The 12,403-nt window shown below is 35.1% G+C and overlaps 1 protein-coding gene and 1 long non-coding RNA gene across 6 annotated transcripts in view; one reads left to right on the top strand and one right to left on the bottom strand.

Moving 5' to 3' along the window:
* The window catches only part of Pask (PAS kinase), a 61,490-nt gene that overhangs the window by 40,258 nt on the left and 8,829 nt on the right, over positions 1-12,403 (top strand). For all 5 annotated transcript variants that reach the window (XM_067101407.1, XM_067101406.1, XM_067101408.1 and 2 more), the window contains exons 22-26: positions 181-314; positions 2,386-2,523; positions 2,891-3,050; positions 5,333-5,470; positions 8,516-8,631. In XM_067101407.1, the coding sequence (XP_066957508.1) occupies positions 181-314; positions 2,386-2,523; positions 2,891-3,050; positions 5,333-5,470; positions 8,516-8,631 (686 nt within the window). The remainder of the gene's footprint in view (positions 1-180; positions 315-2,385; positions 2,524-2,890; positions 3,051-5,332; positions 5,471-8,515; positions 8,632-12,403) is intronic.
* Positions 3,912-12,403, bottom strand: part of LOC136836922 (uncharacterized) — a 43,969-nt gene continuing 35,477 nt past the window's right edge. The window contains exon 3 of the long non-coding RNA XR_010852502.1: positions 3,912-4,040. This is a non-coding gene — a long non-coding RNA (uncharacterized lncRNA). The remainder of the gene's footprint in view (positions 4,041-12,403) is intronic.

The following is a 12,403-nucleotide window of genomic DNA, read 5'->3' as shown; positions in this document are numbered from 1 at the left end:
CAGGGTTAAAGAGGTTGAACAGATAGTTTGGAAGATTAAGGAAAAAAGCAATACAGCCAAGTCCAGAGATATGTTCCAGAGAACTGTCAGTACTCGTACTGTTTGCAGAGTGCTATCTATTGCACACTGTAGGCACTCCCTTTTACAGTTGATATATATTACTGTTTTCTTTTGTCACAGGTACAGTGGTTATGAATTGGAAGTTTGGTCTCTTGGAGTAACTTTGTATACGTTAATGTATGGTGAAAATCCTTTCTATGATGTAGACGAAACGATTAAAGCTGACTTAACGTTTCCATTTGTTTACTCGGAAGGTAAGCAGTGTATGATGGAATGTCTCATTTTAGGTAGGACTTTTGGAATGGTGTAAGACTGTATCATTATAATCTGTAATTGTTTTGGCATATGCCATTCAATTTTTGTGGAGGGATTTAAAGCACACAGTAATGATGTTTACAAGATTTAGGTACTAAAAATTAGGTGCAAGAGTATTTGTTTTATCAGTTTCATATTAAATATTAGTAACACGAACACTGTGGCCATTAATGTACCCAAGAAACTTAGCTGCTCTGTGATATGAGAGATAATACATGGATGTAAACTTTTGTGGATTCCGATGACCCCGCTAGTCTCAGCAGCATACTGACATAAGAATTTGAGAGAGAGTTGACTGGTTTAAGAGGAGTAGGATGACAGATGTTTCAGAAGCAAAAAAAAAATGTCCTCCCTGGGCTATTTAGGGGGAGTTGATCAGAGATGTTGAAATAATTTTCCTTTATAAAGTCTTTTCAACATAATCCCTAACAATAAGGTTAATGTCTACAATGCTAGTGTGTTATTCCACTTGGTTTATGGTGCACTCTGATTGCCCCTCTATGCGCTTCACCCCTTAGGGAGGTTAGTGCCAACAGTGCACATCATATAGTGCACTGTAGGCATTACTTAGAGTTTGTTGCAGTGTCCCTTCAGTCACCAGTTGCAACCCCCTTCATTCCTTTTACTGTACCTCTATTCATTTTCTCCTGAGTATTGTTCATAGTTCAACTGCAAGGTCTTCCTCTTGTTGCACCTTGAAAACCTTTCCTCTCAATTTCCCTTTCAGCAATGAATGACCTCATAGGTCCTAGCGCTTAGCCTTTTGCTTAAATTTTTTTTTTCATTCCATTCCTACGCACTTCAGCTCAAGAGCCATTATAGTTTTCATTGCTACTGCTTGAGAAAGTTCTTCAAGTTAACCTGTTTTCAAAGAAGAACTTTTAGAAGTAATAAATAGGAGTAGTTCTGACACCATTTTCACAAGTACAGTACAGTGAACCCCCCGTATTCACGGGGGATGTATCTCCCCCCCCCTGCAAATAGCTAAAATCCGCGAATACTTAAAACCACTCAAAAAACACTTAGAACTGCCCATTTTGATAGTTTAAACACAAGAAAAACCCTGTAAAAATGCTTATACCTGAGTATTTTAATAGTTTTATCACAAAAAGTGCGATTATTCATGAGAATTATAAGAAAATACAGTAATTAGTGAATATTTTTCAGTGAAAAATACTGCGAATGGGCGAATTTCCATGAATAATGGCTAGATATGCCACAGAGAAACTCGCGAATGCATGAGTCCACGAATCATGAGAACATGAATACGGGGGTTTACTGTATAGGTAGAAAGACTGTTGGGTAGGTCAGCTTTTTACAGAATGGGTGATATTCAAATTCCAAAGAAAGTACTGCATGGAAAAATACGGAGGGAAGAGAAAAGAAATTACTGTATGGAGGAATACAGTTGGAAGAGAATAGTGTAAAATATCTTGTATTATATTTTATCTCTTTAAAGTGTTATCTCCATCAATACAAAATTAATGATTAGGGGGAAAGTGATCAGGACCAGTCTTTGGAGACAAAGGGTAAAAGGGGATTGTTGTGATGAATTAGGTGACGTTGATTAAGTTGTATTAGTTATGTTCACCCCAAGAAGTAATGCTCACTTAAGTCATAATTTAATAGGAGTATGAGTAGTATATCTCACGGGCAGAAAAAGGTGTACAGTACATGAAAGTGATGCTGGTGATTGTTGGGTACCTGAGGTTTCAAGGGGTATAGATTGCAGTTTCTTAGGTACAGTAAAAAAAAAACATGAGTATGGGCATATATATAATTGGTTTGCATAAGTAGCATTGTTTTCAATATGGCATGGCTTACAGTTGATGAGACATGATATTGCTTAACTCCCTGCATAGCGAAAATCTGATTTTTTCAAGCTTATGTAAAATGCAAGTATTTGAATTTGATGTAAAAACTTGAGCATTCAGGCATTTCTTTATTTATTTCAGATGGTTAATTCTAGTCTCACAGAGCAACAGTTTGTTAGTTTGTCTATTTTTCCAGACTTGCGTTCTCTTCTAACTGGGATGCTGAAGAAAGACGTGAAGGCTCGAATGACGCTCCCACAAGTAGATAGTCACCCATGGACCAAGCAGCCATGTGACATAGAGAATTATAGATTTCAGGATATCGTCAGATGTTGTGAGTAATTCTTTTGAGTTGTGTGGGGTGATGAAATTGTCATTGTTAGGTTAATCATCTCAGAATAATTTCTTTCCTGTCACCTAACATTGGAAAGATTTTAATTTTGTGTCATATTCACTAGTTGTTAAATTTTATAGTCGTTTTCTTTTTTGTTATGTTCTGTCAATAAGTGTAGATTTTTATAAAACTTGTATTTTATAAATTTCATGACTTTCAGATGTAGATTGCATGATCATTCTTGATTATCATGGACAGATATAAGATATTTCTACAGTTTTTCTTACATTACTTCATGTTAGTATCAAGCACTTAATTACTCTACGTATTGAATTATGAAAACTGGTGACTGAAATTTCTTCCACAGCATATGATGAAATCTACCCAAAGAAGTATGTTACTGACTACAGTGAAAGTGATACCTCATTATCAACATCATCTCATAGTTTTTTGTATGAAGACACTGCACATATGAGGAGATCATTGTCGTTTACCCCGCAAGGAAGCAAAAATGATAATGATGTTGTGTAAGTATAGTTTTTACTCAAGTCGTGTGCAACGAATTCCGTTCACCTTAAATCTATCTACTCCTATAATAGTGGAGTGATAGCCCAAGGAGCAGCGAAAATGAAACTCAAACATGAACAGGAAGGACAAAGCAAACACTATGTATATAACTGTAAATAACAAATATATTTATACACAAATAGATACCACCTTAATTACATAATCACCTGAAAAGGAAAGACCACATACCCTACAAACAACAAACACAAACTCCTAGCTAACAATCGTACCAACAGGAGGAGAGAAAGCTATGGAAGGTGGTAAGACGCAAACATACTATGGCAAAAAAATTAACACAAATGCACAACTGGTAAAGATAAAGAATACTTAAACCTATTTAAATACAATAATTCCCTACACCTAGCAACAAATCAAAAATACACGCTTTCATAATAACAATTGGAGATTAGAGATTACAAATTAGTAAATAACACAGACTGATGATCCAGTAAATCAATATTTTGATACTGTGGACTAGTGATGAAATAATCCCATATACTGTATGACCCTATGGGTCACACACGTAGGGTCGATCTCTCCTGGGCTGACGCACTTCAGCAAAAGTCCACCAAAAATATTTATCATGAGGGTAATAAAAATATTGATAGTGGCTTACTCTTCTTTGCCGCTGAAGTGCTGGCTGACGACCTCAAGGATACATTGGAACAGTGAGGCAACGTCAGTGCAAAGACATACAAATGATCGTCTTATGACCACTGACAAACACACACCTGAGCAGTACGTCTCACTTGAGCCAAACAGGTGAGACACAAAGTTTATTCTCCCTTCACCTGGGAGTCACTCAAGCTGCAGATACTGCCACTTGTGCCTACGATGTCCAAGACACCCTTCTGTAGGGAGGCCGCACACATTTTAAATGTCCTTTGTGTCCACCGACATAGAAGAAAACTCACACTGCTAACCGTAACCGCTGAACACACCCACACACACTTGTGAATATGAAAATAGAAGAAAAACATACATAACAGTGAACCACCTCCTAAACGAGGTGATTAGATAACAAAGTGGAAAGCAAAAATGAACAAAAGTCAAAAGATTTTACAAAGTTAGGTTAATATCTGACAACAAAACCAAAAGCAAAGAAAAATGAATTATGTTAACACAAGAAAAGGAAAACTGAACAGGGCCCATAACGTGAACCACTCAATCAGTATGACACTTGTAATATTGCGTATCCATTCTAGGTATAGTACTGTATTAGGTGTGATCATTGAATATTTGTGAAGACAAATGAGGGACTTGATGGTCTAATTGGGAGAAGTGCTTGCACATTGTATAAACCATAATTTTTTATGTATGTTTAATATGCTATTCATCATAGAAAAAGAAAAACATAGAAAGTGAAGGTGGTGGAAGAAGAGTGAAATGACAGTAACTTAGACATTAAAGGTGTAAATTCTATCAGCAAACTGAAGAGTCTAGGTTAAACTAATGTAAAATTTTTAAATTAAAGTGTGTAGAAAGATAAGAAAGGAAGGCAGAATCATATAGGCAAACCTAAGGACAATAGAAGAAAAGAGAATGAAATTAGGGAAAGACTTGTAAATGCACTATGATAAAAGATGGAAAATTTCAAGTGAAAGGGTTGATTCTGTTCAAGCTGCTACGGATATATGCAGACTTGCACTTAGAACCGGTTGGTGATTTGGGACTACCTGGCAAAATTTTAGGGAAATTATGGGAAATACAGATCAGATTATTATGATTGTATTAATGATGAAGACTCGTTTCTTTTGGAAAAAGCCATTAACTTGACCAGGATCTGTTGATCAAAATGTCCAAGTGTGAAATGAGGAAGCAAAAGCAATGGAGTAGAATTAAATACACGTTAATAAAGAAAAGTAATTAAACTAAAAATCTATGATTATATTTAAGTAATAAACAAATTATAATTTAAAGGTTGATAAAAAAAGGGAAGTGTTGCAATGGAAGACCATGATATGAGGCTGTGGCACAGGCCAAGGTTTCAAAACCTAGGCTCTATGGTTATATGGCAACCAACTGAAGCACTTGGTATGACTCAGCAGTTTACAAACAGCAGAGATAATCCTTTTTGATTAAGGAACTGTAATTGAATAGAGGGGATATTGAACTATTAAGCAATTTAAAAATGTTTGTACAATCATGAATCATTGATAAATAAAATGGTACTTTATGGTTTCCACTTCTTGTTTTGGACGTGACCCCTCATATCACTTTTAAAATTTTCCTTTCTCCTTAGGCGAATGCAAAGGTCTGCCACATCCCTGAGTTCCTCGCGTATAGTATCAGAAATGTCAGAAGAAGACAATATATATGATCGCTCGCTGTCAGTTGGAGCATCCAGAAGTTCTACCTCACAGTCAATGTCTTCAGTAAGGTATGAGAAATTTTAGAGGTTCCTTGACAAGCACCCCCAGTGCAGTAGTTCTTCAGTTGACATTACCTTGGAATTCATTTGACCCCTTATAAATAAAGATTGCTGAGTTTCTTCTTTTTAACCAAACTGTGATCAGTTATATTCTTTTAACAAAAAAGTAATTCCTGTGGTGATTGTTCATCTTAGAATTACCTCTCCTCAAAGGGGCATTACTCTTTATGGTGTGGCCCAGTTGCATTGCTTTCTGCTTTGAACTTTTCAGTCTGTTCCCTTAGGTCACTTCTCACTTAAATGCATAAGGTTTTAACTTTGTGTTGCGTTTTCAGTTGTATGAGAACACATCTTATGGATAGCTCAATGAAAATATTTGTTCTTACAAAGCTATTAATCATAAAGAGCCATAATCCATGTGAAACAGACCTTGTCACACCAATATGATAGCTCTTGAAGCAAGAAAAGTCCTTGGACACATGCCCGAGTCACCCTCCACTGCCCTCCAGAGTTATATGTAATTATCCTGTGTGACTTTTTGTAAGCCAGTTGTGCTGCTTTGCTTCCCAGACCTAGAACTGTTTTTCCAGTTATTTTTCTGTCATTTTGGTAGGCGACTCGTTTTTTCAGTTTTCAGTTACGTCTGTCCTATAGTCAACCTAGCGTACTTGGTCAAAGGAGGGTATCGGGAGGGTGAAAGAGCAATGCCAAATGTACTTTTCATTGTGCCTCCTCACTGGGCAAATAAGGCTGTTGAAGACTCCCTTTCAATTCTTAAAAAAAAAAAAGCTTTTATTTAAGAAAGGTCTTATTATAAGTGAGGGCAGTTTTATGATAATAATATTGTTAGAGATAGAATATGATAATATTAATTAAGACAATGGGACAACGCTTTCCTCACATGCTGTCACATCTGCTTTTACCCTAAAGCGATGGTGAGAAATAAACAAATTAGTTTTGGGTCAGTAGCCTTGGATTAACCCATTCCATTAAAGGACCTCTAGGTCAATACCAAGAACAATAGATATCTCCTAAAATGAAGCATCATCCCTTAAACAAATGATTAATAAATTTATGAGCCCTTTAATTCCTAAAGGTAGACCAATGTAACTTCAAATAATAAAATAATCAAGCATAGCAAAACTATAGTATAAAATAATAAAAATTAATAAATGCTATACTTTTAAAAATAAAAGAAATCTGTGAGGAAGACAGAGAGAGAGAGAGAGAGAGAACATTTCCAATGCACAGAGATTATTTTTCAAATGACATTTGTGCAATCATTAAACAGCTTCGACAATACGTAAAATGCAAGAAAAAACAGAGAAACGAAAGAAAAACTCTACTGATTAAAAGAAGACAAACGAACCTAATACAGTAATTCCTGGAAGTGATGTGGAAAAACACATCAGTCCAAAGTCACGAATTGACATTTAAAGGAGGGAGAGAGTTACCTGGTGATAGTTAATATTTAAATTTCATGTAATTTAAGCTCACATATCTTCATTTATGATAATAATGTTTCTAAAAGAAGAGGTAGCGTTAAACTCCGTTGTTTACAAGAGAAACAAAACCAGGAAATACCAAAGAGGATTATAACAGGTCAAGGTCTTAGGAAGGCAAGGGTATCCACAATCCATGAGTAACTTAGAAATGGAGATATGTCAACGCTGTAAAGCGACTGGGGGGCTCCCTTTTGACTAAGTACTCTAGGGAGACTATAGTTCTCTTGGTTTCATTGAGCATGTAATTCCTGTGTGAAAAGTCATTACTGCTGGGCTATAAAATGGACTGTGGAGTCTCTCTCTTTGTCCTTGCTCAGTCTATACAGTATTCCATCAGAAAATAAGAATCCAACTGTAACTTTAACAACTTTTTGTTTTTTATTACTTTTAAGTGATTTTATGTAATTGCGTACCTTCTTTATGCATACTAGCCTTCATGGAATAATATAATACAATATTAATATAATCATGCTTGTAGCTACTACTGTTGGCAGGGGTGGGAAGTCTTGCAGTTCATTCATGTTGTTCTTGCCCAAGGAACTGCATTTTCAGTATGTGTGTATAGGCTAGCAGTGGTTCCTGTATGCTTAGTGGCTTGTATACAAGTTGCACTTCAGCACCATATTTGGTGATTCCTGGGCCCTTCTCGTTGTACTGCATCCAAGCTATCAGATTCTGAGTCTTGGTTTCTTCCTCCACAATGCTACCTCAAGAGTGAATAGCACAAGAGGCGTCAACCATCTCTAGACACCCTCAGTGTTCTCATTTGATGGAACTTCTCCACAGATGTATCCCTCTCTTGATGACCCTCTTGTCACTCGTGAGATGGATATTCTTATGTCCTTGTCTGCTGTTCCTATTTCTTGGCTCCTTCCTGTTCCTCAAATGCTGTTGGAGTTGGAGGTATCTGCTGTTGAGGGTTACACATTGGCAATCTGTTAGTTGTTGATCTTACATGTTAGCAATAGGAGGCTCAGTCAAGCTAAGAAGATTAAATCTCCAAAGAGGGACAGTTCAGGCTTTAGATAGACTAGCCAAAGCTCTGGGTTAGTCTATTCATATAATATAGTTCCTTACTATTCCTACTGAGTTCATTTTAGATTTTGTGGTTGATTTAGTCTGATATATAACAGGTAGTTCAGTTAGTGCAAGTGCAGTAGAATAACTACTGTTCTGTCTGTTAGACCAAAGAATGCAAGTTTGTCATTCTTTCTGTTAGACCAAAGAGTGCAGTCGTGTCTGGAAATTTGTAGACTGAAGTGTGGGGCTATGTAGTACGTGAATAATGGATTTGTGTAGAAAAAATCTAATTGATTTTATAAACATGATTCTTTTACCAAATAAAGAGTGCTGTAATGGTTGTTTGTTTTGAGAAGTCATGTAAGTCAAATTTTTGTAAGATTTATCATAGATTGAAATTCATTGTCTCTTCATTTTAGTTTGTAGATTTCAATTTGATTCCACTCAGCTGATGTTGACTGTATAAGTAATTAAGTTATCTGCTGTATCTTGAACCAGTTTTGGTATTTAATAACTCATTATTTCACAGGAGTACAATAACTGTTGATTCCTCTTCGTTCTCATGCTGTTCACCCTCTTCTGAATCAACTGAGAGTAGTAGTGATTCCTCCACTCAGTTAGATTCTACACCTTCATCTGTGTCAGGTATGTTTGTGTACCCTTTTAGATTGCTAGCTAATGAATGATAGGCTTGTAAAATAGCAGTAGAGGCAGACATTTCTTTAACTCATTCATAGCATCTTCAACAAAGGCATCATGCTCTATACTGTACTGTTATTTTACCACAGTGTTAGTTGTTATGCTTTACACTAAGGGCATTTTTAATTCAAGTATTGTTAGAAGTAGAAGGCTAAATATCCCAAAAATGGAAAGATTAGATGAATTTTCTCTACTCATTAGATAGCATTCCTATAGAATGCCGTGAATGTTAGGTTGTTTTAGATGTTGATTTGGGTAAAGCATCATCATATTCATACCTCACTTCCCAACTTATGTAATTAACCCCTTCAGAGATGGTTGTTCTCCATTTTGAAATAGACTAACTAAAATGTTTGTTGTTTATTGTTCTCTTTAGCAGCTCTTCAACATTCTAGTTATATTTTTATGTATTGTTTGATGTCCTGAGTATCCCAACCTTCTGAAATACAGTGTAAACCTATCCTTACCAAAGTAGGTTGTAAAGAGCAGCCCCAGTAAAAATGTAATTTGTACAAGGAAGTGTCCTTCCCATTTTATCATCTTTTTTAGTATTGGGAGGTAAGAAGAGTGATAGATCAATGAAATTATAAAAAAATTAAAGATTCTGTGTAGGGCATTTTAGTCATGCAAAATCAAGGGGATTTTTCTTCTAACCATTACCAAGTCCCTTTTGTTTAATAGTGTTTTTTATTGATTTTTTTGGCCAGCCCTAGGTTTTTAACTCAGGTGAATATTTTATTTCAATATCAGTACAATGTACTTATTAACAGCAAGACATGTTACTTGTTATAGAATCAGAAGCAGAATTCTATTTATTATAAGTAAAGTGAAGTTTCAACTCAGAAGATATACTCCTTGGTAGAGCTATTTGAGTCAGCAATTATATGAAGATGTAAGCTAGAATAATATTTGTCATACAGGGAGTTTGTAGAATGGTTGAAAAGATTGTAAGTTATTTTGTTTTGGTCATTTTATTTTTGTTTCTCTTTTCTATAATTCTGTAAATTTTGTGTATAGTATACAAAATGTCCATATGATAGACTCTTATGGCTGGCCCCAAAAAAGTCCTGAAATGATTGTTAATAATGGGAGTGAGAAGTTGAGTAGGCAAGTGGGGAAGAAACAGAAAGAAATGCAGCTAGAGCCAATGAGACACTTTAAAAAAACTTTAGGAAAACCAGAAGGCGGTTATCATTACCACATCTTTGCTTAGTTGTTGAACATAGAATTTTCCCTCGGCATGTGGAACTGCTACCCCTTCAGTATAAGGACTACACTGTCTTGAAGCTGCTGTCAGTCCCTAATATTAATGATAAGTACTGTCCCAGAACACGGATCTCTGTTTTAACCTAAACAGGCTCTACCCTACACCTTTTAGAATCATTTCTTGGCAGTACTCCAGATGATTTTCTAGATGTGATAATAAAAGGGTGTATTACCCTGAGTAGGGCAGAGCAGCGAGCCTTTCATTGTTTTGGAAATTTTTAAGTAGAAGATACTGCCAGTAAAAATATTTTTTGTAGTTTTTCATTTTAGAAAGAAAGTAGATATCTGAAATACATTTTGGGAGTGTTAAGCCTCACTTCTTTTTGTACCTCTTATGACAAGGTGCTGCTTCAGTGCTAGTTTAGCTTCACACCCTCATGGGAGAGGATTTCCTGAAAATGACTTCTTTTCCTTTTATTTTTTTAAATATGAAGCTGAAGAGTTTTGTATATAAAGCATTTTATATTTCTTTCAATGATAGATTTTATGTTAGATTTCCTATAGAACTGTAAATAAAAATGTATACTTTTTAAACATTTAATTTTCTTATAATTTATTTTTTTGTAGCTGAACTTAACATTAAAATGCAAATGTTCTCATATTTAGAAATTTTTCCATATCTCCATGATAGTATTGAAGAGAATTTTGGTCACCAGATGCACTTAGGAAGTGTATAGGTTAATGAGAACTTTTTTTATAGATTAAAAGATTTCTATAAACTCAGCAGTTTCCTTTCAGTTAGTCTAGTTTGGTTATTACTAAATGTAAATAGATAGTGATAGTCTTATTTACCTTCAAGTATCTATAGTGTTTGTATCTGCTGATGCTTTGTAGAGTACAGGGAGAGGAATTCTAATCTCCTTCGATATCAGATGTACCTGATTGATGGTACAGATAATAATTTGGTGGTTCTTGACATTACTACTACTATTTTTATGTCCTTCCGCTGGGAAGGCACTCAGAATTTGACAGCTTGTTCTTATGTCAAGTTCAACTTGTGCATTGTATAGTTAGTGTGGTCTCCTTTATCAAATGATAAATTGGTATTTAAAGTTTTAATATTTTGTGGGCTTCTTTTTAAATTCTATACATTGGTTAAAAGGTGTAAGACATCATTAATAATGAATCCTAGATCTTTTTCTCAACTGTCTTATCTCCTTACCAAGTAGTTCATATTTGGCAGTCTTATTTCTTTTACCTATGAACATGACTGAGCATTTTAGTCTTTTACCTATGAACATGACTGATCATTTTAGTAAGTTGAAAGGCAGTTGTTATTTAGTTAATCATTCATTCTTCCTGTTGGATAATGCTTAAGAGCTACCACTTTCCCTCTTCTAAGACCAAAGACTGCAGTGTCCTGGATATTTGAACATTATGAATTTGGGCTTAGATATGTGTGATAGCTTTTAATGAAAAAATAAATGGACAGTGTATAGTACCTACCAAATGAGATTACAATACAAACAATACTTGACCATGTTTTATGCCTGCATGGGCATATGGACTTGCTTTGGTTAGGGGTCACAGATTTTCCATGTTGCCTAACTTCTTGTGTGTATTTATGCATCCTTAGTTGTGTACAGTAACAGATTTTTGAATTGTTTGTTTGGTTGACCATAATGAGATAATCCAGCCATTCTTTTTCTATTAAGCATTCTGGAATAATAGTTTCGAAGTTTTCTGATATCTGACCACCTTAAGCTGAACAGCAGGGCTTATTGCAAGTTCATTACTAGGCACTACTGTTTAGCTGAAGAAGAGTAAAGCTTCCCTGTATTGCTTTTGAAAAAAATAGCTGTTTGAGATACTTAGAGTATACTATATATTCAAAGAGTGATGGTAATACAGTATATGCCATTAAAATTTTAACATTACCTCTTATCTTAATGATGAAGTGTTATTCATATTGCAGAATGTTCAGTACCCAAGTGAATTATAAAGATTAAAAAAATTAAGTTTAATTCAAATGCTAAGAACTTCATTGGTTCATTTAGAGTCATTTGCTTTACAGTTCCTAAATTTTTAAATTAATTCCTCCTTGTAGTATTTTTACCATTTTGTTATTTACTTGGCAAAAGAGGGTTATACTGAAAATCATTTGGAAAACAATATTAATTCTAAAAGTTCTAACCCACCATGATGACTATCACCTCAGCATGTTTGTGTGTGTGTAAGCATGAACACACACACACACACACACACATAAATACCATATCATGCTGACGTGGACAAAGTATTTTTGTCTGGTAGCTGGATTTCAAGAGCATAAATATTTATATAGCAGGGTATGATTGTGAAAGTTAGGTTCATTCTTGATACATGTACTGGAGATGTCTTGTAGGTAGTATTGGGGATTAATATTATTTCATCATTGGAAGTTGCACCTGGTGACTAGAATTTATCTGAACTTTTGTAGGATTTTTTTTTTCATCTGAGCATTGAATCCTTT

The sequence above is a fragment of the Macrobrachium rosenbergii genome, chromosome 57 (genome assembly GCF_040412425.1).
Source record: "Macrobrachium rosenbergii isolate ZJJX-2024 chromosome 57, ASM4041242v1, whole genome shotgun sequence".
NCBI lineage: Eukaryota > Metazoa > Arthropoda > Malacostraca > Decapoda > Palaemonidae > Macrobrachium > Macrobrachium rosenbergii.
The sequence above is the reverse complement of the archived record's forward strand: the minus strand, read 5'-3'. Positions and strand labels throughout refer to the sequence as shown.